Genomic DNA, 24950 nt, shown 5'->3' with positions numbered 1-24950 from the left:
GAAGTGAACAGCTTGTGAGGCTGGATAGAGGGATGAGACAGAAGGGTGTCACGTAGAGTGATATGGCCCAGAAAAAGCCCATTTGGCCCAGAAAGCACAACCAAGAGGCCAGCAGAGAACAAGCAACGTTTATATAATGAGGGCATGTGCTGCACTTCACCTTGGACCCGTTTTCCTTGGATTCGCTTTCCTTTTGCTCTGGAGTGGGCTCTGATTCTTTATAAACCACGGCCTTTGTCACGAGCATGTCTGGGTGCTCCTGCTTTACTTCCTTGATCGCCAGAGCCAAAGCCTGGAGTGGACAATACATCCAGGACGCAAGGTTAGGACAGACATTCCATCAACTGTGCAACCCGTCTAGTTAGTTAGTCAGTTGGTCAGCAAGTAACGGGAACAGATTAATGTTTTTATTGCCAATAAAAGGATTCAATAGCCTATGATTACGAGTAAGGCCTAAGAGATGTTAATAATATTCCTTCCACTTTGTCCTGCAGAATGCACAGTCACTACACTTCATGGTAAACACTGCAAAGCCCTTTTGAGACGTCTTCCTGATGTGAAGGTGCTAAATCAAACATAATTCCTTGGCATTGCAATGATTTTAGTTATTTGATTTGTACTGCTGTTTGATATATAAGAGGATTGTCAGTCGTACATGTATATTCAAGTGTGTGTTCCTTCGAGCTGCAAAATAAATCTTTAATGTAGGAATTCCATATACCCTTCGTATGACTCACGACAAAAGCAATGTTGATTTTTTTTAGACAGCAGTACAGTAAATGCACTGTCTAAGGTTTGAAGCTCCTGGGATCAATAACATAGGAATATGTAGGAACAGGAGTAGGCCATTGAGCCCCTCGAGCCTGTCCCGCCATTCTATTAAATCATGGCTGATCCGCACCTGAACTTCAATTTATAACATGCATTCAGTGTCTGACGTTCTGGAAATAAGTGTGTAGCAAGCGTGTTGCTAACTCCCTCCGTGTACCCTGCATCTCGCCTGCTCTCCATCTGCCCTTAAATCCTGCCAAAAACCTGACTCATTGACCATGTCTAAGATCACTCTCGCCCTCCCGTCCTCCCTTGCTTGGCATCTGACCCTGTCTTTGGTCCTCGCTCCGAGATGTTAGCCTATGTGAAGGGCGCTGAACAAATGCAACAAGTTCCTGAAACAGATCCACTCTGAGAAACCCGTCCTACCTGGTCCTGGTCAACGTCTGCGTCTCCTGTGATGATGATTCTTTTCTCAATTCTTGTTTCCGAGAAGCCTCCTTTTACTGACTGAATGCATAACAAAGTCAGCTGGTTAACAGCTGTTTAAGGCTAATAGCAAATTAAATCTAAACGTACAGGATTTCCAATCATCAACTCCTAACCTCAAAACGCCGCTCCCCTTATACCATCCATTACTCCCGCGCTTACCGGTAATTTGGACTGCTGATCAACCGACAACGTGAAATCATAAATCATAAATAATCAGAAAAGGTTATCTCAAAACTTTTGGGTCTTGCTAACCATCAGTTCCGCTTTATCTGGTGCTCCCCAATGAAGTGCATTCTCAACGCAATTTACCTCGTTGCCAGTCTCACCTTGGTGATGTGCGTAGTGGTTGACGTAGATATGGTTTCTGAAGTGACAGACTGATTGTTAGTTACGGTCGCAGTTCCAGCTTTACTCTCGCCGTCAACCTGAGATGCAAAACATGCACGACTTACAAGCGAGCCTGGCGCGCAAGGCAACAAAGTTTTAACCTTCTTATTGCAAAAAAAAAACCTTTGTGGCGTTCAGCAACTTACAGCTGAAGGTGAGGACACAAATTCTGAGACAACAGTCTGAGAGCTCGAGACGACCTCAGCTTCTGAACCGAGAGTACTGCTGGCCTGCACAAACAAACACAGTCCTCAGTTTAAACCGGCCAACTTATATTAACAACATCTTGCACTTATCCAGGGCATTTCATGTCGGAAACCCAACGTAAAGCGCTTAAATAAAAACGGAAGTCGCTGGGAACACGCATGCAGCAGGTCAGGCACCATCTATGGAGAGAGGAAAAGGCGTAAATGTTTCAGGTCGATGACCTTTGACTGACTGACACAGAGTGGGAGCCTAAGTAGGGTTGGAAGTTTGGAGGTGGCCGGTGGAGGTGACCAAAGGCGCAATCAAAGAGATAGTTTTTTTTAAGGAATTGAAATTGAAGAGAGTGGGTGCGATCCAGGTGGGATTTAAGGAGACAGCTCCAGAGAACAGGGCAAAGTAGCTGAAAACTCACCTACTGATGGTGGGGCGCATAGCAGGATGGGGGCAGGTAGGATGATGTCGAAGCAAAGGGCGGGTAGTGAGGGAGGGAGAGCAGAGGGAGTGTCTAAGGGTGACAGGATGATCATTAACCCTAAACATAGTGGAAGAAAATTAAGGCTTGAGGAAATTACCGAATTCTGGATGCCACCAAAATGCTATGTGAATATAATAATAATAATAATCCTTGCATTTGATGTAGCGCTTTTCACGTCGGGAGGACGTCCCAAAGCGCTTCACAGAACACACTGTAAAGTGAATTGACTGTATATTTGTGGGCGAACGCGGCAGCCAATTGCGCACAGCAATGTCCCACAAACAGTCGTAGATTGAAAATGACCAATTTATTATTGTTTTTGGTTTTGGAGGGATTATTATTAGGCTCTGTGTGGAGTAAGGAAACTTGCTCAAGGTTTCGCCCTCTGCCTGGAATTGAACTCAGGTCTCTCCCTTGCAAAGCGAGTGCTCTAACCACTGAGCTACAGGACTCCACTCGATCCAGGGGCGGAATTTCTCCCTCATCCCCATATCAGCCACTCTGTGAGTGTTTGTGTGAGTGTTTATGCGTGTGTGTGTGACCTTTTCCAAGAGCAAGCAAAAAAAAAACCTGAGCACCTGTGTGGTCGTCACAGTGGTTTTGGTCTCTGATACTAAAGGCGTTTCCTTTGAGGAAACTTCAGTCTTCACAGTCTGTACTCCACTCGCGGGAATAGTTTCAGATTTCTTGGCAGGCTGCAAGAGAAAGAGTGACCAAACTTTCACATTCACTCTTCCTTATACATGGAGATAACTGGCCCCAAATTCCACCTAGTCTTAGACCATAAGATCATTTGGTTTTACAATTGAAGGTGGCACAGAATTGTGGAAAATTCCTGAATTCAATAAAACAATTTATGTCAAATAGTCAATTCACTTTACAGTACATTCTGTGAAGCGCTTTGAAACGTCTCAACAATGTGATATGGCGCTATATTAAATGCACGGATTATATTATTTTTATTTATATTTCTGTAGCGTCTTTCAGGTCGGGAGGACGTCTCAGAGTGCTTCACCTGGGAAACTTAATTTGGAGTTCTTTGTAAGAACTTTTCAGGAGTTCCGGACAAATTCGAATTTCAAGGCTCGGTGGAATATGGGGTCTGTGATTTCCATTTTGTTCACGGCAACACAGGCAGAGAGAATACTTCATTCGGGGATTAAACAACACAGAGGGACAAGTAGCCAAAGTGTGACAATCCACGTTTATGCTTGTGGCGGCAAATAATCCATCAGAAATCTCTTAAAGGAGCTACATGCAATAATTAAAGTGACTTATATTCTCAAACCTCTGGGTTATTTGATGTTCAGACCAAAAAAAAACACGTGCACAGATCTTAGCAGTAGATGTTAAAGGTGCGCATTTTACCATGAAGTTGTGTGTAAACATCGTTAAAGTACTGTATGTGGCTCCTTTAACTGAAACACTCCTGGCGGAAAGCAAAATGCTAGCTTTAGCAAAGCATTCAATGGAGCACGTGTGAGGAATGGATTAGTACCTGAGCAAATGCTCTTGAAACAAAAATACATTGACATTAAGAAGGTGCTTCATTATCTGGCACATAATGTAACACAGACAGACACTTTGTACACTCAATTAGAGGAAAGCAAGCATGCTCTTGAGACGTAATTAATGAAGAATATCAAGTAATAATTGGCAGGAAGGCAGTTTGTCCTAATTCACGACATATTAGTAAGTCTGATCTGCAATCTGGTTTGGGGGAGGGTGGGGGTGCAGAGATTATGATTTTACACACAAAGGGAAGGTGGAAAACACAGGTGACATGGACAATCACTAGGGGTTGGTGGGGTGGGGGAACATTTTACCTCATACTGAGGTTTTTCTTGAGAATCTTCAGACATATGGTCAATGCTTTTAAGTTGGTTCTCCCCTTGTGTTTGAGGAGATTGGCTTTCAGGACTTGTGGAAGGCAGAGTACTGTCAATGATTTCAGCTGTGTCACTGCCTAGCCCCTCTTTATCAGCCTCGCTAGATTGGATTGGTTTCTTCTTCTGCTCCTTCTCCTCCTCCAGCACTATCTTACTGTCGCCTGCTTTCCCTGGTACTTTGAGGTCTTCCTCAGCTTCCGCATGGGCTGTGGAGGCTGCGGGGGTGCCTGTATGCTTGTGGTCTCCCTGTGCGTGCAGCTCCTTTGTCAGGCTCTCTGGAGCATGTTCCTTTGTCTGTTCCGCCGTCTCTAACGCTTCTTGTTTGGCTGCAATAGGCCTCTCCTCTAAGTCCTGCTTTGCTTCAGTGCTCTGAGCAAGAAAGAACTGCGAGCATTAAGGTAGAAAGATTGCAACGCATCAGGGGTGGAATGGGATTGAGAAGGGTGGGTGGGTGAGTGAGTGAGTGAGTGAGTGAGTGAGTGAGTGAGTGAGTGAGTGAGTGAGTGAGTGAGTGAGTGAGTGAGTGAGTGAGTGGGTGAGTGAGTGAGTGAGTGTTCAAAATAGTTGAATTAGGTAAAGGTAAAAGTAAGGATGAAAGTTGGTCACAAATGCTCACGGTTTTTCAGAATGATTGATGCTCATGGGTAGGATGAAGAAATAATAATAATAATCCTTGCATTTGATATAGCACCTTATCACGTCTTCGAGACGTCTCAAAGCGCTTCACAGAATATACTGTAAAGTGAACTGACTGTATATTTGTGGGCGAAACGCAGCAGCCAATTGCACACAGCAGGTCCCACAAACGTAGATTGAAGTTACCAAATTATTATTGTGGTTTTTTTTTCTTGAGGGATTATTATTAGGTGTGTGGAGTAAGGAAACTTGCCCAAGGTTTCGCCCTGCCGGGAATTGAACCCAGGTCTCTCGCTTGCGAGGCGAGTGCTCTAACCACTGAGCTACAGGACTCCCGGAAAAACACACAAAAGAAAGATGTCACTTTGGAATAGTTGGGAGTCGTGTAGAGGGTCAGTGCAGTTCCCAGTGGAATCACTATCGATTCTACTGTATCTGTGTATATGTACAGATGGTGTGGTGGGGGGAGGTGGGGCGGGGGATTTTAGTTCCAATGGCAAGAAAACTAAAATCTAAACAAGTCTGAACTTTTTGAAATAACCAACCTGGGATTTTCCCGATTCTTCACTACACTTTTTACGTGGAGATGAAGGCTCCTGCAAAAGAACAGAAGTGCACAAAAATATCAGTCTATTTCTCTTTCCTTTTCCGGGCAGATGGAACGACACATTTGCACTAAAGGAATTTGTAATTAAGCGGTAGTGTCTTGCAATTTAACAGAGAACGTCTCCTACCCTGAACAAATGAAATGAACAAAACAGGGAATTTGATGTCCGGTAGAAGCTTCCAACATAGATAGGAAAGAATGTTCTATTAATAATATTAATCATAATTAAATAATATCCTTGCATTTGATGTGACATCTTTCATATTCCGGCACAGACTCGATGGCCCGAATGGCCTCCTTCTGTGCCGTAACATTCTATGAATATCAGGAGGATGCTTCAAAGCATTTTGCAGAAATTTACTGTGAAGTGTAAAGACATTGTATTTTGTGGTTTTTGTATTCTGTATTTAGGCAAAAGGGTAATGCACGCAGGGATTCAACATACGTTCTTTCTAGGGATTCTCAGTCTGGTTTGGATACTCCTAAGCACGGTGATGGGTTTCTGCATGCCTCAGACACCCGGCTAACCAAAACAACAACAAAAAATTATTTCTAGTGCGAAATGGAAAAAATATTAGCGGTATGGAACGGGTATGTGGATTGCGTTTCAATTCAGAGATGAAAAGTTTATCAAGAGCTAAACAAACACCTGTGTGGCATTTACTGAAGCAGCAGCAGCTCCCAATACATCCTTCATTGGCGATTTCCTCGGAGATTTTGAAGTCTCCTGCGGGGGCTTCACTTCCCCGTCTTCCAAGGCACAATCGTGGGCGGCAGCTTTAGTCTAAATAGACAAAGGCATTAGTCAGAAGCTGAAATGAAGGAAGACAGGAAGCGTGACTTTAAAATGGAATAGCAACAAACATTTTGGCAGCGAGCTTCACAGCAAACAGTGGAAAGTCAGCCATTAGTAGTTGTATCAGCCATTAGTAATTGTGTTGACAGGCATTATTGCGCTGAAAGGAAGGAGAAGAGTGAAAGAGAAGGTTGGGGAAGGGGTGGGGGGGGCGGGGAAAGAGACAAAAAATAAGCCAAAGAACACAAAGGGAATGGGGGGAGGAGAGGGGAGGGGAGAGGAGAGGGGAGAAGGAAGGGGAGGGGGGAAGAAGCCACAGGCTGTCACTTCTCTGAGTACCAAAATGCAACTTTCTAAGCAATGCAGGAAAAGCGTAGACACTCCCAGAGGTTCGTGGAGACACTTTCAACAGCTGCCTGGTCAGCCTGTTTCTCATTGCTGCCAAAGCTACTTTTGACTCGATCGGTTGCCCTTTTGCAGTCGCAAAACACTCCAAAAAGGTCCAAACAGAAAACGCAAAGGAATGCAAATCAACGGCGAGGATCGAACGAATGCTCTGCATGTTTTAGCAAAATACACACAAAGTTAAAAAAAAAAGCACAAAGTAGCAACTTGGAAACAAACTTTGCTTTCAAGCTGTCGTGAAGCTTGGAGGATGTAAAAAAAAACAAAACCAATTCGGACAAAACATGCTGCGACAACAATGTGCTGTTTCCTTGTGGGAAGAGTTACCACTGCTTCGGTCAACTCCACTTCGCAGCCCGAATCTGGCGATCCCACCTCAGTGAAGTGCGCAGAGTGCTCGGTGGCTTTGAATGGCTTCTTGGGGAACGTGTTTTCTCCCAGTTTCAACTCAAAATAGGATATCTTATCCTTGAGCGTGGCTGACCCCATGTCGTACGCTCCTGCGTCCGACTGTCTCTCTCTGCGCTTGGCTGCGGAGAGCGATGCTCCCGACTCCTCTGCCAGGCTTGGAGACTCCGTGCTGGGCTTGACTCCGGACGCCTCCTTCTTGGGTTTCATTGACTCCGGTTTTGAGGGTCTCTCAGGTGACCCTTTCTTCATGCCCAGCCACTCGAGTTCGGAAGGTCTAACTGGCTTAGCCCCTTCGTCTCCAGCTAAACATGGTTTTGACCGCGACGATGACACAACTTCGGCCGCTGGTGGCAACTCGGACCCATCGAGCCCCGGTTTAAGGGCTGGTCCTTGTTCCTCACAGCGCTCCAGCACAGGTTGGGATCCGGGATCGCTTTTGCCCCAGGCAAGAAACAACTGATCGGACGGATCTCGCTTTTTTTCAGGAGATCGTTTCTTGGAAACAAAGACATCGCATTCGGGTAAGTCCTGGGATTTTGCCAAGTCTGAGATGGGCTGCACGTCCTGACAAAACAGCGGTTTAGATTTGTCTGCGCCACTCTCTCTCTCAGGCTCCCGGCTCATTGATTCAGCATGGCTGTTGTCATCGTTGCCCTGGAAAACCGCTTCGAACTTCTTACGGTCCTCTGGTGAAGAGGCTCTGGACTTACCTCGGTTCTGTCCTGAAGGCGGCGACTTGAATTCCTTTCTGTCCTTGTCTGGTGAGTACAGCTTTGGCTCTTCGTTTTCGCTGGCCAGGGTAGGTGACTTTTCTGCTTTGTCCTGCTCTGGAAAACGCAGTTTAATCTCTTTTCCAACATCCACCAGGAAGCATGGCTGTGACTCTTTCACCAGGGAGAAGGGTTGCAGCTCTTTCCCTTCACCTCCCAAGGAGCAAGGACGTTGCTTTCTCCCATCCCCTGCTATGTAGAAAGTCTGCAGCTCTTTCTCATCACCGCCTAAGGAGTAAGGGCGCTGCTTTTTTCCCGCTCTTCCTGGGTAGCAACGCCATTGGTCTTTCCCATCCCCTCCTGAGGATATCAGCGGTGGTTGCTTTCTCCGTTCTCGGCCATCACAAGAGGATTCAGAGGTATAGGCTTCAATATCATCGAACCGAGAAATTGCTCTGTCCTCATCTCTTTCACTAACGCTTTGCAGTTCACCCATAACCACTGGCGAATCGGATTTGGATTCGACCTTTCCTTCGTCTTCTGAGATTTGTGTTGAATCCTCGTGCCTCGCTGTATTAGCTCCTACCCCATGTTCTTCCCCTGGGCAAGTTGGTTCAAGTTCTCTCTCCGCATCCATCTTGGATTTAAGCTCGGAAGTCACAACGTGAATTGGAGTAAAATTTTGGTCTCTCTTTGGGGAATGTGTCTTGATTTCTTCGTGCTTCTCTTGGTCATCCGGTGAGGAACTTGTCTTGGTTTCCAGATGCTTCTCTGGGTCATCTATTGGGGAATGTGTCTTGATTGCTTCTTGCTTTCTTGGTCATCCAGTGAGGAACTGGTCTTGCTTTCCAGGCATTTCTCTTGGTCATCCATTGAGGAACTTGTCTTGGTTTCCAGATGCTTCTCTGGGTCATCTATTGGGGAATGTGTCTTGATTTCTTCGTGCTTCTCTTGGTCATCCAGTGAGAAATCGGTCTTGCTTTCCAGGCATTTCTTTGGGTCATCCATTGAGGAACTTGTCTCGGTTCCTGTCTGTTTCTCTGGGTCATCCATTGGGGAATGCGTCTTAAGTTCGTGCTGACCTAACTGAGAGTCTGTCATTTCCTTCTGATCAGCCATCGGAGAAACTGGTTCAAATTCTTTGCCATCATCCTTTCTGGAACCTGTCCTGGAACCTCCTTGGCCATCCTCTTGGAAAAGTATGTTGGACTTAGTTTCATCCTCCACAGGGGAAGCAAATCTAGGTTTCTCCACTGAGGTGTCCAGCAAGGGCTCAGGTACTGGGAAATCCGGTTTGAAGGAATTTGACTCTGAAACGTGTTGAGGTTCAGCTAATTCTTCTTTACTGTCTTTTGCCGAAATATGTACAAACGAAGATACAATGGTAATGGACTCGTGAACAGTTTGCTTACTTGTCGAGCTCACTGACTCTCGATCAAAACGATCAGTGGACGCTATCTCCTCGGGGTCAACGGGTTCCGGTGGGCTCGGAGTTATTTCTCGTTCCTCTGCCGCTGCCACCACCGTCCCACGTTCACTGTTGACCGGAAAAGTTGCCGTGCCCTCGACCGTATCCTCTGAGCCAACGGTTTCAGAAGCTACTTCTTCGTCGCCTGCTGGTTGAAAACCACAGGATTCCTCAGTTGCTGGAGGTTTCTCTCCAAGTGACTCATCCCTTGGAATCCATCCTTCGGTGAATTCTGACCCAGCGGAAGAAAGCTCGGATGTAATCTGCTTGTCGTCATCTTCCAGGGTTCTGTCTTCTAGGGATTCTCTTCTGCCACTTTTCACTTGATCTACAACTAGTTCTTCTAGCCTAGAAGCTTGACTTTCTATTATAACCCATTCCTCAGAACCCTACATTTCAAATATAGAAACTTGTCAACGTTACAGTATTGTAAGAGCAGGGACACAGCAGCATGCATGCAGTTACCTCAAGTGTCTTGCTCTCTTTATACTGATGTGTAATTGCAACAGTGAATATATTTTTTAAGGGCAACCAAGAAACAAACGTGTGGATAAAATCTGCATCCGAGAATATATCAAAATTAGCTTATAGAACGGCAACATGCACAGCGATCGTTAGTTATAATAAATACGCTGCGTTAAATGCTATAGAAAATCGCTCGATCAAACCTTTAGTTTATTATCCCAACTTACGATTGAAGCGCTAGCCTGTCTACGGCCATTATGTGTTCTGCGATTGCTCTTTGTATATTGTAAAATATTATTTTACCCGCCCAAAAAAATCAACACACGGTTTAAAAAGAAAAGGGCCGTTTGCTATCAATTATTGTTCGGCAACTTTTACATGAAACCACTCTTAACATCATCCAATAGTTTTATTTTATTCTAATTTAGACTGAAATACAGGGCTAACAAGCGTATAAACTGAAGAAATAAAGGTCAACCTCAGGGGAAGAAGCAAGGCTTTTCTGTGCAGCATCTTCCACAGATAAGGCAATAGCGCACACATGAGAAGCCGGCTCTTCTCTCATTTCCTCTTCAGCGCCCGCAGGCTGTTAGAAAGGTTAATTAGCTGACATACCAGAACTTATCACACAACAAACAAAAACAGAAGTGTTAGCTTCTTCCTTGTGGATTCCGTTATTATTTATTCCCCCCACCCGCCATGAGGATTCTATGTCGGTTTAAGTAAACTAAAGCTCTGAAGTACACGTACGCTTGACGCTACACACACCACCGTAATTGCTTAAGAACACACCAACCTCTTTATTAATGCTGGCTGTTTACACAATGCCAAGTACTGTATACTCCAGAGTTTTGGAAACTCAGTCCTTCTGTCTTTTGCTTGAACGTGTTGCTTTTGTATTTGACTGAGCACCGCTTTGTTTTATTCAGCGAGCAGCATTGATCTAAATTTATCTGCATTAGCCTCGGGCTGTGGAAGTACATCATGAGAGGAACGATGTGCAGCAGCAAAAAACGGACTGTTAGTGTAAAGTCAGTGCAAAAGTGTACGTTTAATCTGGTCTATGTCTCTGGCCTTTATCTCGGAAATAAATCCTGTTCCAACTAAAGAAATGAAACTAACACTTGCTATGATTTGTCTGAAAATTCCAACTCCATCATTGTTAACGCTCCCTTTCCCAAAGATCAAGACTAACTTCCATTTGCACAATGATTCCAGCCAGGATCACAAGACTGCAAGGCTCCAATTGCTAGGTCAAGACTGCTCTACACATGGTCTGCCTATGTTTCATTGCCATTATTCCAAGGCAGGCACACAGAGCCATGCATGCAGTTAGCTTACTATCTTGAACTCTTTACACTGATGTATAATTGCTACGGTGGATATATTTTAAAGGGCAACCAGGAAACAAACGTGCGGATAAAATGTGCATCTGAGGTTGTGCTGAAATTAAAAATGCCCCCAAAAATGCAATAATCAAGATCTTTTTAAAGAGAACATTTAAAAAAAAACGCATCTACTTTAGTCCATCTCCACTTTATATTAATATAGAGTGCGAAACTTGTGCTTTCAATGGCAAGCTAAATGTTTTTTTTCAGCTGGTTAAACTCCAGCACCAGCAGTTAACCCCAGGTCCCCAAGCCTTGGATCTCACTGTGATTGTATTGTGCTTAATACTCTCTGGATTTATACAAGCAGGGTGTGTCCTTCCAGGGAGAGAGCGAGCATATAGCCTCCCAGACACAGGAATGTCCATGCTTAGGTAGCAGACATGGAGCTCCCAGTCTAGTTTGGATACTCTGAAACATGGTGATGGGATTTCCATATGTGTCAAGACACTTGGCTGACCAAAAATGCAGGGCTTTGTTTACCGATCTTTTACCAATCATTTGCCAATCTAATACATTTTCACAGCCTGCAAGGAACTTATGTTAAGTCTTGGAACTCAATTTTATCAAAGAGGGTGGGGGGTGCTGAGTGGATCCACTGGGAATCCAACCCACAAACAATTGAGCTACTCTCGTGGAGGAAAGGTTCTATTGGAAGAAGGGGTACTTTTGGAACAAACACACTGACATAAAGTTAGTGTTCCCCCCCACTTCCGACCCCTTGTTGTGCTTTAGCCATTAATATTGCTGATTTATTTGTTTCACTAGTTATATTATATATATATCATATATACACACACACACACACACACATGCAGAGTATACATTCATACAGCAGGTTGTGCTTTATGGAAAATACCCTGAAGAAGACACAGGAAGATTACAGCATACAATAAATATGTCAAGAGTGAAATAAAATCTAGGCAACCCAACCCCATGCTAGAAATCATGGGGCGATAACTGCAAAGTGTAATGTGATAGTTAACACCAACTGAGGTTAGTTAATCGAGAAAATATAGCCGACCGGGCTGGTCAATATTTAGACATTATAGAGACCACAGATATTTACGATTCACCCTCCCTCTCTTCCCCCCACTGCCCCAACTTCGTCACAATGGTTAGACCCGAAGCTGCCTCGTGGTTTGCAGCATCAGAAAGCCAGTTAGTTGGATACCATCTTAAACAACAACAAAATAAAAACAAATGGGAGCGAAGTCAGTAATCCCCGAATCAACAGGCCAGTGATACAACCCACGTCCAAAACGCACAGCTCAGCTTCGGGCCCGATCACTCTGTTTCAGGGAAACGGGGGTTGTCGCACCCGTAAAAACCTGTCACCGTCTCCCTGTTGCCAACTGGCTGCATTTTCCAGCGATGTGGCAATTGACACTGGTATAAATTAATACAACACGAAACATGCGCACGGAGATTAGGGGCGAGATCAACCCCCTGCGGGGAGCTCACGATCCAAAATCCCACGGGCTTATCAGGCCCGAATGTGACTAGGAGAACAAAAGCAATCTCCCGTTTGAGCAACAGAAACGATCCCGATTCCGGTGGTTGGATAAAGAGGAAAGGAAGGCACATCATACCGACCATTGCGCAGGGGCGTAAGAAGGTGGAATTATCGGGTGTACAATGGAACACCTCTTAGTGATGTGTTCTGACTGATTTCCACCATCGGATTGTCTGAACTTGGGAGTATAATGAATGACGCACTGCAGTGTGGAATTTGGAAGCATAGAAACATAACTCTGCACTAAAAGCTACAATGAGCTTGGATTAACAGCAGGTGGCACCAGGGCATTCAAACCCCCAGCTTGGACATCATGGGCCGGTCGGAGATGTGTGCTGCAGTTAGTTACTGCTGAAGCAGTCTGGCATGGCATTAAGATGCCGGTCACGGAAGGAAATAACTTGCAAATGATATTACTGTCGTGCAAGGGACAGACAGAAAGTGCTGTGTTTACTGCGATTAATCTTGCACGTGAGATTTGAGAGCTTTAACACAATGGGTGCAGTCAGTCCACTGTTCTTTACCTAGAAGAGCAGACGCCACAGAACACCGAGCGAAGCATAAGCAAGGTTTTTGACACCGACAAATATACCTGGAAGTGCTTCGGCAATTACGCATAGTTGAGCCTGCTGAGTGAACAAATTGTAAAGTGCAGTGACTGTGTATTTTGTGGGTGAAACGTGGCAGCCAATTGCCATAGCGGTGTCCCACTAACAGTCTTGGATTGAGTGACCAGATTTTTTTTTTGAAAGGATTATTACCCAGGAAAAGTAATCCGCCAATCGACTAACAACCAGGTTCCTTCTTATTGCTCGGTGAACAGAGCCCTGCCCAGAATTCGAACCCGGATCCTCTCGCTTGCAAGGCGAGCGCGCTAACCACTACGCTACGGAAGTAGTGGCGACAGTGCAAACTTACTTTTATTGTGCACAAAAATCACCTGTCAAAAACACTTGCACTTTGCTCACGATGCACAGGATTAGTAGGGGGACAATCCAGTTATGACCCGTCACTGACCGACACCCTTGGTCAGATCAACGCTAAAACTAGAAATATAATCAGCACCAACAAACTGGCAATCAAACGGATCACCATAAAGGATGTCCAGGAAGTCAGCCCGACAGTTCCTGCAACTTCTAAGATGTGTTCGTGAACAAAACTCACCTCTTTGGCCTTCTCGTTCTCCCCTTGATCTTTGGGTTTAGTTTTCGCCGTGGATGAAGTTGGAGATGTGGTGAGCTTCTTTTCCCTGTCGCCGTGGCCTAACTTAATACTCGTGGATTCTTGCAAAGTCCGTTTAAGTTCATTTATATTGGCCTGGTGCTTCATCAGTACGTCCTCAGGTTTATCCAGGAACTTTGGTAAAATTGAAAAAAAAGATATACAGTTAGTGTTATGTCGGAAGTGACAATGCACCACATACATCCCCAACTATTTAGCAATAATATTAATAATAATCCTTATATTTGATGCTGAACCTTTCTCGTTGGGAGGATGTCTCAAAATGCTTTGCAGGATTTACTATAAAGTGTAGTGACTGTGTATTTTGCAGACAAATACAACCAACCTATCAATGCGCCACAAACAGCCATGAAGTGAATGACCTATCTGATCTGGGGGAATGTTAGCCAGGACGCGAGGTCAAGGAAAATCCCTTCTCTTTTCAAATACGCCATGGGATGGTTAAGATCAACCTGGACAGGCCTCAGTTTTTTTAACGTCTCATCTGAAGGACGGCACTTCCAACCGATTGGATGGCGTTCCCCCCCCCAACACTGTGTGGGATTGTCAGCAGAGACCATGCGAGTTCCAAGTTCTGACATGGGGCTTGAACCCGCAACCTTCTGATCAGAGGCGAGAGCTCTGCCAACCGAGCCAGGATTTTCGAGCAGCTCTTCAAAAATGGTTATACTCTCTTTATATTTCAAAGGCAGAAAGCAAATCTGCAACGCTGCAACCTCAAATGCTGTGAAATCACCCCCATTTACAACATGAGGGAATAATGTGTGTGTGTGTGTGTGGAAAATCTTAATTAATATTCAAATGATTCAATATTAAATATTTATTAATAATAAAATGTTCAATGGTGGAATAACATGATGCAGAACATTATCACCCACGCTCCTGCATCCCACTCTTCAATTAACATTTTTCTTGAACAACACTAATACTTCAGTTTCAAATTACGATTTAACCTAAGAAGGGAGCTGCAGGAACCTTAAGTCGCGCAAGAGATTTTAAACTGTTATTGCATTAGTTGAGGATATGAGTTGGAACCTCTCGAATGGACCTATTTCTGTTCAGTGACCTGTGCTCATCTACACTTAGAATCAGACCTACCGTTTCATTGTCTATCTTCTAGCTAGAATAATACCTTCATAAACAGATACGAAAAAAGTTACAGAATTACGTTAAACATAAAAAACAGCTCACGCCGGTCTGTACACTACCTCGTGCCTAACTTTCGGTTCATCTTCATTTTCCATCTGACAGCAGAATTTTAAGAAAAGTGGAAGTCAATTAAATCCAAGACAGTAACAGTCACAGTTTATCGACGCTTGTGTGAAAGCAATGAAACAAGCGCGACAGAACTGAAGTGTGAAGTGTTCAGAAGAAATCAAGTTCTACAGATATGAATTAATGGCGAAATAGAGTCAGGCTTCTGCTAGATATTGCACTGGCAATTTACGATCAATGAGAATGATCACAAAGCAGTGTTCACGATTTGTCTTTGAGGCTAACGTGTTTTGGCTTGGAATGCATTACTGCTCCTGATTTTTCTGAAGCTCAATTCTTTCAATTTAATTCAGAGAATGAGGTTTACGAGTCCTTCCTGAGCAATCGGATCTGTAAGCCTGCACGGAATCAGGGGTATTAACGCCAAGCTCAGTTTCAGCTGAGTTTGAAGGTATTGATCTGCCAGCTGATTCCGTCCTTCCTCTTTGGGTGCTCTACACTCGTCAACTTGCTTTCCAAGAAATATTTAGTTGTCCTCTTCCTCACCAGTTTATGGCATTTCAACCACGACAATTTGCATTTATATAACGGCCTTCATGTGGAGTAGCGTCGGATGCTTGACAGTGGCGGAGTCTGACACCGAGCCAGGGGGAGAGGGAGGGGGGGAGGTGACCGTAAGCACGATCAAAAAGGAAGGTCTTTAGGTGGGATTTGAAAGTCGGGAGGGGGCAAAGCGGAGCGATTGAGGGAAAGAGTTCCAGAGTTTCGGGGCTGTAGTGGCTGAAGGGTCTGGTGGACCGGAGGGAACGAGGGACAAACAGGAGGCAGGAGCCAGCCGAGCGGAGGCCAAGGGTAATGGAGTAGGTGGTAAGCAGACTGGATAGGCAGGGAGGGAGGGAGGTGCGAGGACATGAAAGGATTTGAAAACGAGCGAGAGGATCTTGAAATCGATCTGTTACGTAATCGGGAGCCAGTGGAGCCTGGCGAGGACTGGCGAGGACGCTATTGTTTAGATAGGCAAAAAATTTCAGGGACTGTTCGCCAATCTAAACGACAGTCTCTGTCCATCTGCTCAGCTCGCTGCTGTACCTTCATAATACAGGTACCATTCCTACATTTAACATCAAAAAGTCTCAGGCACGGGATTAAACCAAGTCTGGCAGCAAGTCACCCTGAAGAAGAGGTCAATAGTTGAGTGCAATGGTTCTCCTGTGGGTGCAACCTCTTCCATTTTACTGTAAGAGACAGACTGCATCAGTGAATCGCAATATGTGGCCAAATGCAATGGATGATTGACTTTATGTGACCATCTTTTTGCCTTCCTTGGCATCAGTAATTTCAAACAGTGATTCTCCTTCGTAACTGCCACAAAACCTCAAATATGTGGAGTGCGAAGGGCAGGTGGTCGGGGTGGGGGGAAAGAAGGAGGGGTTGAAGTGGACACAATCTTTCTTGACCTGTCTGTACAAGGTGTTACCCACCTGTGCACCAAGGGGTCTATTAATTATACGAACCCCATCGTGACGTTAAATAGGTACAGTTGAATCTCACTGTAATGAACTCCCTCAGGACCAGCAGGAAAGATTGTTGTGTCGGGTTGTTCACTGTATCAGGGTTTGCTCAAAGGGATGCAAAAATTGGATCTTGCCGCCGGGACGCTTTAAACTGGGGGGGGGGGGTTTGTTATGAGGAGGGTTCGATATAGTGAGGTTCGACTGAAATTTTGATGGTCAATGTGAAGAAGCAGAGAGAGAAAATACAATCTACAGAGATAGGAGCCTTCTCAGACTGACATCTGACTCATCGCTCTTTACACCATCACATCAAGAGGTAGAGACGTCAACCTGCTGATACCTTCAGCTCTTTAATTTTGGTCGGAGTGGTTACTTCATCTCCTTTGTCCGACTTCTGGGAAGATTTCTTGCTCTCCGACTGCGGTGTAACCGGAGTGTCGGTCCGGGATGCCTCGCTGGTGTCTTTCTCCGAATCCTTCAGCAGCCCGTCGTGGTTCTCCCCGGCCGAAGCTGGACGGAAAAACTCTGCAAGTCAGAATATCCGACATAAAATGTGTTCACTGCGGCTCCACCCCCCCTACACTGAGCAGCGGGAAGAGGATTTCAATGCCACCGGAGAAAACCTCACATAACAACAACAACAAGAAGTTACACTTCTACAGCGCCCTCCGTGTCGGAAAAATGCCCCCGGGTGTTGGACAATCAGGGGTTTGGGACACGAGCCAGGGAGTCGGGGTCAGGAGGGAGGGGAGGGCAGGGGTGGGTGTGGGAGGGTGGCCGAAGGCACAGTCGAAGAGGAAGGTCTTTAGACAGGACTTGAAAGAGGCAAGAGAGAGGATGAGGCAGAGGGATTGCAGGTTGGAGGTTCCAGAGTCTGTGGGCAGAGATGATGAATGCCCAACCACCAATGGTGGGGCGGGAAGTGCGGGGGGACCTGGAACAGGCCAGTGTACATTAGCCGTATCAGTTGGGACCATATATTTAATAAGACTCACGCAAATTATGAGTTATGTTAAATTTGGATAGAATATAAACTTTTGAACAGGACTTGGGCTATTATACGATTTATACACATCAGACTTACGCGTGTTTTACTGAAGTACTTTGAACACACTGAGAAACACTTGTTCTTAGCCTGCAAGACCATTCTGTATTCACCACTAACACTGAGCTAAACTGTGGAAATTTCTTAAGCTCGGCCGCTGATGGAGTGGGGTGAAGCGGGTGGCAGTTAGGGGCATGAAGCAGACAAAATGGCCGAGGCAATCGAGTGGCAGAGACAGGATGGTGCACAGCCGTGGAGGCATTTAAACGGTGAAGACGAGGATCGTAAAAATAGATTGAAGGTTTCCAATCAACCCCAGGCCCCTTCTCCTTTCCAATATGTCAACACAGTTTTGAATGCAGAATGACCAAAACAGTGAGCAACAATTGATCTGCAGCTTCCTTCAAAATGTCCTTCATTGACTTTGTTAATAGCAGAGCATTGCAAAGTCTCATAGTGCTACAATAATTTTCTCACTGTAATTGTTCATAAAGAAACTACTGCGAGGCCAGCACATATCCAAGTTGAATACCATTGTCGTGAGTTATGTATTAAGAATACATCTGTTACATAAGTTCCTTGGCAGCACTGCCGTCGATTGAAGGAAACATGGTAACATTAGTCCTTTCAGATGTTGGAAGTATACGTTTCCAGCAGGGAACAATAAAGCCTCCACTGTTCATAATCCCAAGGGATTTACACACAAACCTTCTTGTTTCTACAAACACCCTCTAATGTAACCCATTGCAATAAGCAGCTGATCTACACAGTCTACATAATGTAGTGCAACACTTCAGGCAAAACCTTTATCTTCTACCCCCCTACCACCGTTTTGCTCCTTTTGCTAACAAGCATTGTGCATTTCATTCAATGCGGTCACAGGACGGGAACGATGTGGCATGGCTCTGGGAACTTTGCTGTGATAATGGCACTTTCGGCATCTGATAAAAGTTAAAGGAGATGTTAAAGCACTTCCCAGACATGAGCAAAATGCATTAAGGATTCACCCGTGGGTCCTGCGCAATCTGAGCTGTTGATGTTACAGTTGGACTGATTCGTTTAACGCATGCTGGTTTAGAATTCATAAAAATCAGACCTTGGTATTACAGTGGGGCCCAGTTATAAACATTGCTCTCGAGTAGCAAGCTAGCAATTGGTTGACTTTGTTAATAGCAGAGGATTGCAAAGACTCATAGTTCTACACCAAATTTCTCACTGTAACTATCAGCACTTCCGGATCATCAGGTTGCCACTGATGTGAGTAAACCTTACTGAGCCGGAGTGCAGAACGGTGCCCTGTTAACCCGGAAGTCTGGAACTGTTCCGTACTTGCGGATCTGTGGTCCACCCGCATTACACTGTAACGGGTCCTGACAGGACTTCGTCAGAAGTCAAAGGGGCCTAAAATGTGACTGTTCACAACGTAACTCCTCAATGGAATCGGCCGCTGAAGGAAAAGTTAGAGCACGTCAGATTTCGACTGATCCCACTCTGAAGGTCGGGCAACGGATATAAGATGCAACGAATACAAGTACACATGAGGGAGAAGGGAGTAGGAGGGTATGGGAGGGACTAAGGACTGGGTGCAGACTCGTGTGGAGTATAAACACAAGTTGGGCCCAATGGCGTGTTTCAGTGCTGTAAATTCTAGGTAAATCAATGCAATCAAAACCGTACCTCCATCTAGACTCCGTGACATGGTGTATCGTTTGCTTGAGGATCGTTCAAAATAGGGCGCCGGGCGATCGATTAACGCGCTGGCTTGTCTGGTTTGAGCCTGTGTACGGCCACTGTAGCGGAACCTGGAGCCCATCACGAGGAATCCCTTTGGCGGGGGCTCGGGGGACACAAGTCTGAAAGGAAAGGAACGGATTTTGGTTTAGCACAGAACAAACTGAACGGCCCACCAGAGAACAAGGCCAAAAGTAAAGGAAACTCCGGGATAATTCGACCCTGGCTTAACTTGTCACAACCACTTAAGTCATCACCTATCAATATCCCGGCCATATTTATACATGTGCCTAACTTGCCACTGAGCCGTCACTGAGCCCTTTTCCCTTGGAGCGACGAGAGTATTTTATTTCACCAAACACAACTGGTGAGGGCTAGACGTGAGGATAAATCCCCACCTACCCCGCCTCACCCCCACTCCCACCCGGTTTTCTCAGAGTTAGGGGAGGGGAAAACCAGCCAGGGTTCCTGCTCCTGGACTGGGTAACATCAGCCACACTTTCCTGCTTACCTGAAGAACGTGTGGTGCTCGATGCAGACTTTCCAAAGTCTCTTGGCCGCCCGGTGATTTGGAAGCTTGAAACCGATGGTGCTTTCGAACTGCTCGTACTAGGAAGCAAAGGGAAGCAGGAACGTGTTAAAGCAAGAATTTCTGCCACGTGCAGTGACCGTGGAGTTTTCCAGTCTAAAGTCAATGGACAGCGACGGGCGACAAGGGCAGAGCAAGGTACAGCGTGCATCTGCATATTCAGGGTTGTAACATTTGGAAACCGAGGGCACATTACAGCAATGTGCAACTCCAAATATTTGCACTCTATGTCTCATATTACACAAAAGGTGCTAATTACAGGAACCATACAAGCAGAGGGTACCTGCTGTCAAAACAAAGCAGCAGGATTTGCCCAGGATATGCCCTCAGCGCTGAGAAAATATTGCGTTCTACTCAGAAGCATGAGAGGATTTACCCAATTTGGATATGCAATAATGCAAGGCCCCATCTGTTTGTTCAGGTGGGGGTTTAGGATCCCTGGCCAACAATCTCCCAAATAAAATTGGTCACTCACTCATAGCTGTTTGTGGGTTGATGCTGTGCGCAACTGGCTGGCGCGTTTCACCCACAAAATACACCGTCAATCCTGTGAAGCGCTTTGAGACATCTGAACAAATGCAAGGATGATTTTTTATTATAAATCAATAATAATAATAATCATCCTCGCATATTTGATGTAGGATCTTTGATGTCAGGAAGATGTCTCAAAGCACTTTACAGGATTTAAAGTGCAGTCACTGTACTTGGTAGCCAAAAGTGACAGCCAATTTTTACACAGCAACGTCACAAACAGCCATGAATTGAGTGACCAGTTTTGTTTATCTGAAACTCCCTTCTCTTTTTGAACAGTGTCATGGGATTAATAGGGTCCAAATCAAAAGGGACTTTGGTTCAATATCTGATTTGAAGGATGATGCTTCCAACAATGCAGGACACACACAGGATATCCCTTCTCTCTCTGGCACCTCCCTACCTCTCCGACCTCCTCACTCACCAATTCACCACCCGGCGCTTCCCCTCGACTGGCACCTTCCTCCAACTTGTCCCTCACACCCTCCGTCCCACCATCAGAGGTCCCACTTTCAGCCACTACGTCCCGAAACTCTGGAACACTCTCCCTCAATCCCTCCCGCTACCCTGGGTGGAGGATGCTATATAAATGTATAAATATAAAGTTGTTGTTGTTGATTGTAATGGAGTTTTAGTCTGGATTGTGATTTCAAAGACCCAACATGGGGCTTGAACTTGCAACCTTCTGCCTCAGTGGCAAAAGTGCCACCAATTGAGCCAAGCTGACAATTGCTCTAATTGGTGTGGTGGACCAAATCCTATAATACTGCAAATAAATAGGAAAAGTAACCCAAATGTTAACAAGGAGTTGAAGCAATCAGGCTTGTGACCAGTAGAGGTCACTAAGTGCTTTGGAAAATGGTTAATAGATTGGTTTTTATGGGGTGAATTAAATGCAACTGTTTTAAAATTGATTCGCACTAGAAATGCAAAGCAGGATTGCCTAAAAAAAAACCTAATTACCCGTTGGGAATGTTGAGAATCACATTACTTTTTTCAAATGATTTCAGCGTTGGATTCCAAGGCTAATTTGTTTTTAAACGTTAAAGATTTATTGCTTTTAAGCTCTAAGTATAAGAGATTTTGCTTTGTCTTCTGCAAAGGCAGCTGCAGAATAGCAATAATCCTTGCATTTCACAACGCGCCTCATCATGTCATCGAGACGCCTTTCCAAAGCAAGGTGTGTTGTGGTGTGATAGGATATAGTCAAAGGGCTACGTGGAGGGCGTGGTGGTGGGGGGGGGAAGAGAGGAGGCATAAACCTCATACAATGAAGATGTCAAAAGGACACAGTTGTATCACCCATTCTGTAAGATGGTCCCTGGCATTTGCAAACCACCCACTTCCCTCCTCAATGTGCGAATGCACTGAGTTTCAACAAATGCTTACGATACGCTTTCGAGATAGTCATTAGGTTCAAGGTTAACTAAAACGTTGTCTGACAGACAAGGGAGGGAGGAGAAAAGGGTTTCATGTCTTCTGCCTTAGCCTGCAGTCTTAGCCTGCAAAACCGTTTCATCTTAAAATGCAAGGGTGTGCAGAATTGCAGAAAAAATCGTACGATTCATCCTGTGAATTCATAAGCGAGATCCTGGTAGAAGCTTACGGAAAACCGGTTTCAGAATGAGAGTCAAAATTTCAGCAAATCTGCACGATCTTAAAATATTAAGACCGAATAATATTAATAATCCTTGCATTTGACATTGCGCCTGGTAACGTCATTGAAACTTCCCAAAGAGCTTCACAGAATATAAATGGAGAGAAGTTAAGATAAAACAATAGATCCTGCAATTGATAAAGAAACAAGTTGATTACCTCCCCAGGTCTGATCTTTATGTAAAAGTTGCTCCTCTTGTAGGAAATCTTCAGGATCTTGGGCCAGGCAAATCGGTTAATTCTCAGCCGATCCCTGTAGATTAGAAGCCCGTTTGCACAAACGCCGAGCATGATGTCAATCCCTTCAGAGTCCTGTTGCAGGCAAATGTGGAGAGGAAATGGCTCTTGAGATCCAAGCTCAGCGTTCAAGTTAAAACATCTGGTTAATGACTTGTGCGAACACTGTCTGGCCACGAATGCAACCATTTACAATTGTTCGGGGCTTTTCAAGCTGGGAGGATGTTTCAAAGTGCTTCGCGCAGCTGACTGGGAGCTCGGGGGGTGGGGGGGTTGGGGGGAAGAGAGGGAAGAAAGCAGTCAAAAGCGCAGTTGAAAGGATAGGAGTTAAGGTGGGTTTTGAAGGTGGGGAGGTGGGAGGATGAGATGGAGGAACTCGAGAATAATAATCCTTCATTTGATATAGGGCCTTGTCACGTCGTCGAGACTTCTCAAAGGGCTTCACAGAATATGCTGTTTTCAAGACTGAGATAGATTTCTTATTGCAAAAGGGATTAAGGGATATGGGGATAAGGCAGGGTTAGGTTATTAGCTGGAGTTAGATAAGAAGATCAGCCATGATTGAATGGCGGGGCAGGCTCGAAGGGCAGAATGGCCTACTCCTGCTCCTACACAAAAAAAGGTCACAGAAGTAGGATTGGGGAAGGGCGCGAGTCCATGGAGGCATTTGAAAACGAGGATGAGGATCTTGAATTCCACCTGCTGGAGGATGGGGAGCCAGGGGAGCGGGGCGAGGATAGGGACCAAGAGTCTTGCTGTTCCTAAGGGCAATAGTGGACAAGAGAGCGAGCAAGTTAAAAGCCACAGGTACCTTTGCGTGATGCAGGTCCACACCGTACATTGAGAGCTTCTTAGCATTTTCCAAAAAGTGGATTTCTGATTCCGCTGGTGTCATTCCCCTAGGATAACACAGGGAGATAAGACGTAAGGATCGTATTATCTCTCATACAATGGCTTTGAAAAAAAAAGACATCAGGTAACAGCAAGAATTAACACAGTGAGTGCAAAGCGTCATTCAATAACGTTTTGATCATTTCTCTAGTTTCTTCCCGGGGACGTTATCCTTTATTGTTTTGCTGCTATTCGTTTCCATTGCTAATTAATTCTGACACGTCAAACGGCAAGACTTCTCACGAGGTTCAGCCTCCCTTGCCGGCTTTCTCCACCACCGTTCTCCCCTCTGCTGAAGCCTAAACGCAAACTGATTTAGCAATATAGCGCGGCATCAGGTTTGCCTTCCTTATTGCTGCCTCGCACTTCTTTGACACGGTGTGTGATGAGTCAACTAACAATCAACAACAAATGACATATGTATAACACCCCTAGATCTCCTTCAGCTTCCCACAGTGGAGCTTCATCTCAATACATTTCCCATTCTTATTTCCTCTTTGCAGTACGTTGCATGCATCTGTATGAATCAGCAGGCAAGCAGGCAGTGTGTGGACATTGTCTGAATGGCTCAACTGCTCACTCAATAACCCACTCAGCTGTTTCACTGGGTCTGAAACCATGACAATAAATTGAAGCAAATTAAATCCCCACAATGAACGTGAAGGATTATAACAGTAACATAACAGAACGACAGGCATGCAAATCAAGCCCTAACCCCTCTCGCATTGTATCGTGTAATTTAATTAACGTACACTGACACTGTGCTCTGATCAGCAGGGATTTCGAATCGGTCAGAATTTCTCTGCGTTAATCGCTTGAGGAATGGAGTAAAAGCACTCCCAAAACAATGCTGCGGTGGAGACCGTTCAAACCCTGCAAAAAAAGGGTGTGAGCACGGTAAAATCCAATCCTGGCAGGGAGTGAATCAAGAACGAGACAATTCTTTGTTTCTTCGCATCAGTCAATTGATTCCCCTCCATTCTGCAGCTCACTGGTGCATTTCATTCTATTAAGGATGGAAGTCATTTGGAGCGTATTAGGCCTCTGCAGAACCACTTCACGTCAAGAGGATGTCATCAACAACAGCAGCAGCTCCGACAACAACAACCTGCATTTATGGAACACTATTCGCTTAGAATAACAGCTCAGAGCGATTCACTGTAAAAAGGACAAGCAGAGGAGTGGGGGGGAAATGGGGAGGTGATGATAGGTGTGGTCGATGAAGTAGTTTTTAAGGCAGGGTTTGAAGACAGATAGAGACAGCGGGGTGAGACGGGGAGTTAAAGTGGTTAAGGGTGTAAAATCTGAAAGCTCGGACATCGATGGCAGGCGGGGAGTGGAGGGGGAGGCTGTTGCACAGTGAACCTGGGTTAGTCGAGCAGAGGAGTGGGGTAGAGAGCGATGGGTATTGAATCGATGCTTATCAATAACTGTGTGCTGGTCTCTCAGTGAATACAATCCTAGCATTTGATATAGCGCTTGTCACGTCTTCGAGGCGTCTCAAAGCGCTTCACAGAATACACTGTAAAGTGAATTGACTGTATTATTTTTTGGGCGAAACGCGACAGCCAATTGCGCAAAGCAGCGTCCCACAAACAGTCCTGGATTGCCCAAGGTTTCACCCTGCCGGGAATCGAACCCAGGTCACTTGCGAGGCAAGTGCTCTAACCGCTAAG

At 45.2% G+C, this 24950-nt stretch overlaps 1 protein-coding gene and 1 non-coding gene across 9 annotated transcripts in view; both read right to left on the bottom strand.

The window, feature by feature from the left end:
* Positions 1 to 24950, bottom strand: part of LOC103172008 (band 4.1-like protein 1) — a 47615-nt gene that overhangs the window by 2132 nt on the left and 20533 nt on the right. Inside the window, exons 8-22 of one of the 8 annotated variants that reach the window (XM_042341904.1) lie at positions 23195 to 23282; positions 22306 to 22458; positions 19882 to 19979; positions 19317 to 19492; positions 16935 to 17119; positions 15071 to 15109; positions 13788 to 13979; positions 6114 to 6248; positions 5403 to 5453; positions 4159 to 4605; positions 2911 to 3027; positions 1797 to 1880; positions 1590 to 1688; positions 1201 to 1281; positions 161 to 292 (exon numbers count right to left, since the gene is read on the bottom strand). In XM_042341904.1, coding sequence (XP_042197838.1) covers positions 161 to 292; positions 1201 to 1281; positions 1590 to 1688; positions 1797 to 1880; positions 2911 to 3027; positions 4159 to 4605; positions 5403 to 5453; positions 6114 to 6248; positions 13788 to 13979; positions 15071 to 15109; positions 16935 to 17119; positions 19317 to 19492; positions 19882 to 19979; positions 22306 to 22458; positions 23195 to 23282 — 2077 coding nt within the window. Of the gene's footprint in view, positions 1 to 160; positions 293 to 1200; positions 1282 to 1589; positions 1689 to 1796; positions 1881 to 2910; positions 3028 to 4158; positions 4606 to 5402; positions 5454 to 6113; positions 6249 to 8439; positions 9644 to 10197; positions 10306 to 13787; positions 13980 to 15070; positions 15110 to 16934; positions 17120 to 19316; positions 19493 to 19881; positions 19980 to 22305; positions 22459 to 23194; positions 23283 to 24950 lie in introns of those variants that run through there. The other 7 variants (XM_042341906.1, XM_042341901.1, XM_042341902.1 and 4 more) reach the window with 7 other exon arrangements.
* Positions 5119 to 5190, bottom strand: trnaa-cgc. The gene has a single exon. It is a non-coding gene; the product is annotated as a tRNA-Ala (tRNA).

Source organism: Callorhinchus milii, unplaced genomic scaffold (assembly GCF_018977255.1).
Source record: "Callorhinchus milii isolate IMCB2004 unplaced genomic scaffold, IMCB_Cmil_1.0 Scaffold18, whole genome shotgun sequence".
Lineage (NCBI taxonomy): Eukaryota > Metazoa > Chordata > Chondrichthyes > Chimaeriformes > Callorhinchidae > Callorhinchus > Callorhinchus milii.
The sequence above is the reverse complement of the archived record's forward strand: the minus strand, read 5'-3'. Positions and strand labels throughout refer to the sequence as shown.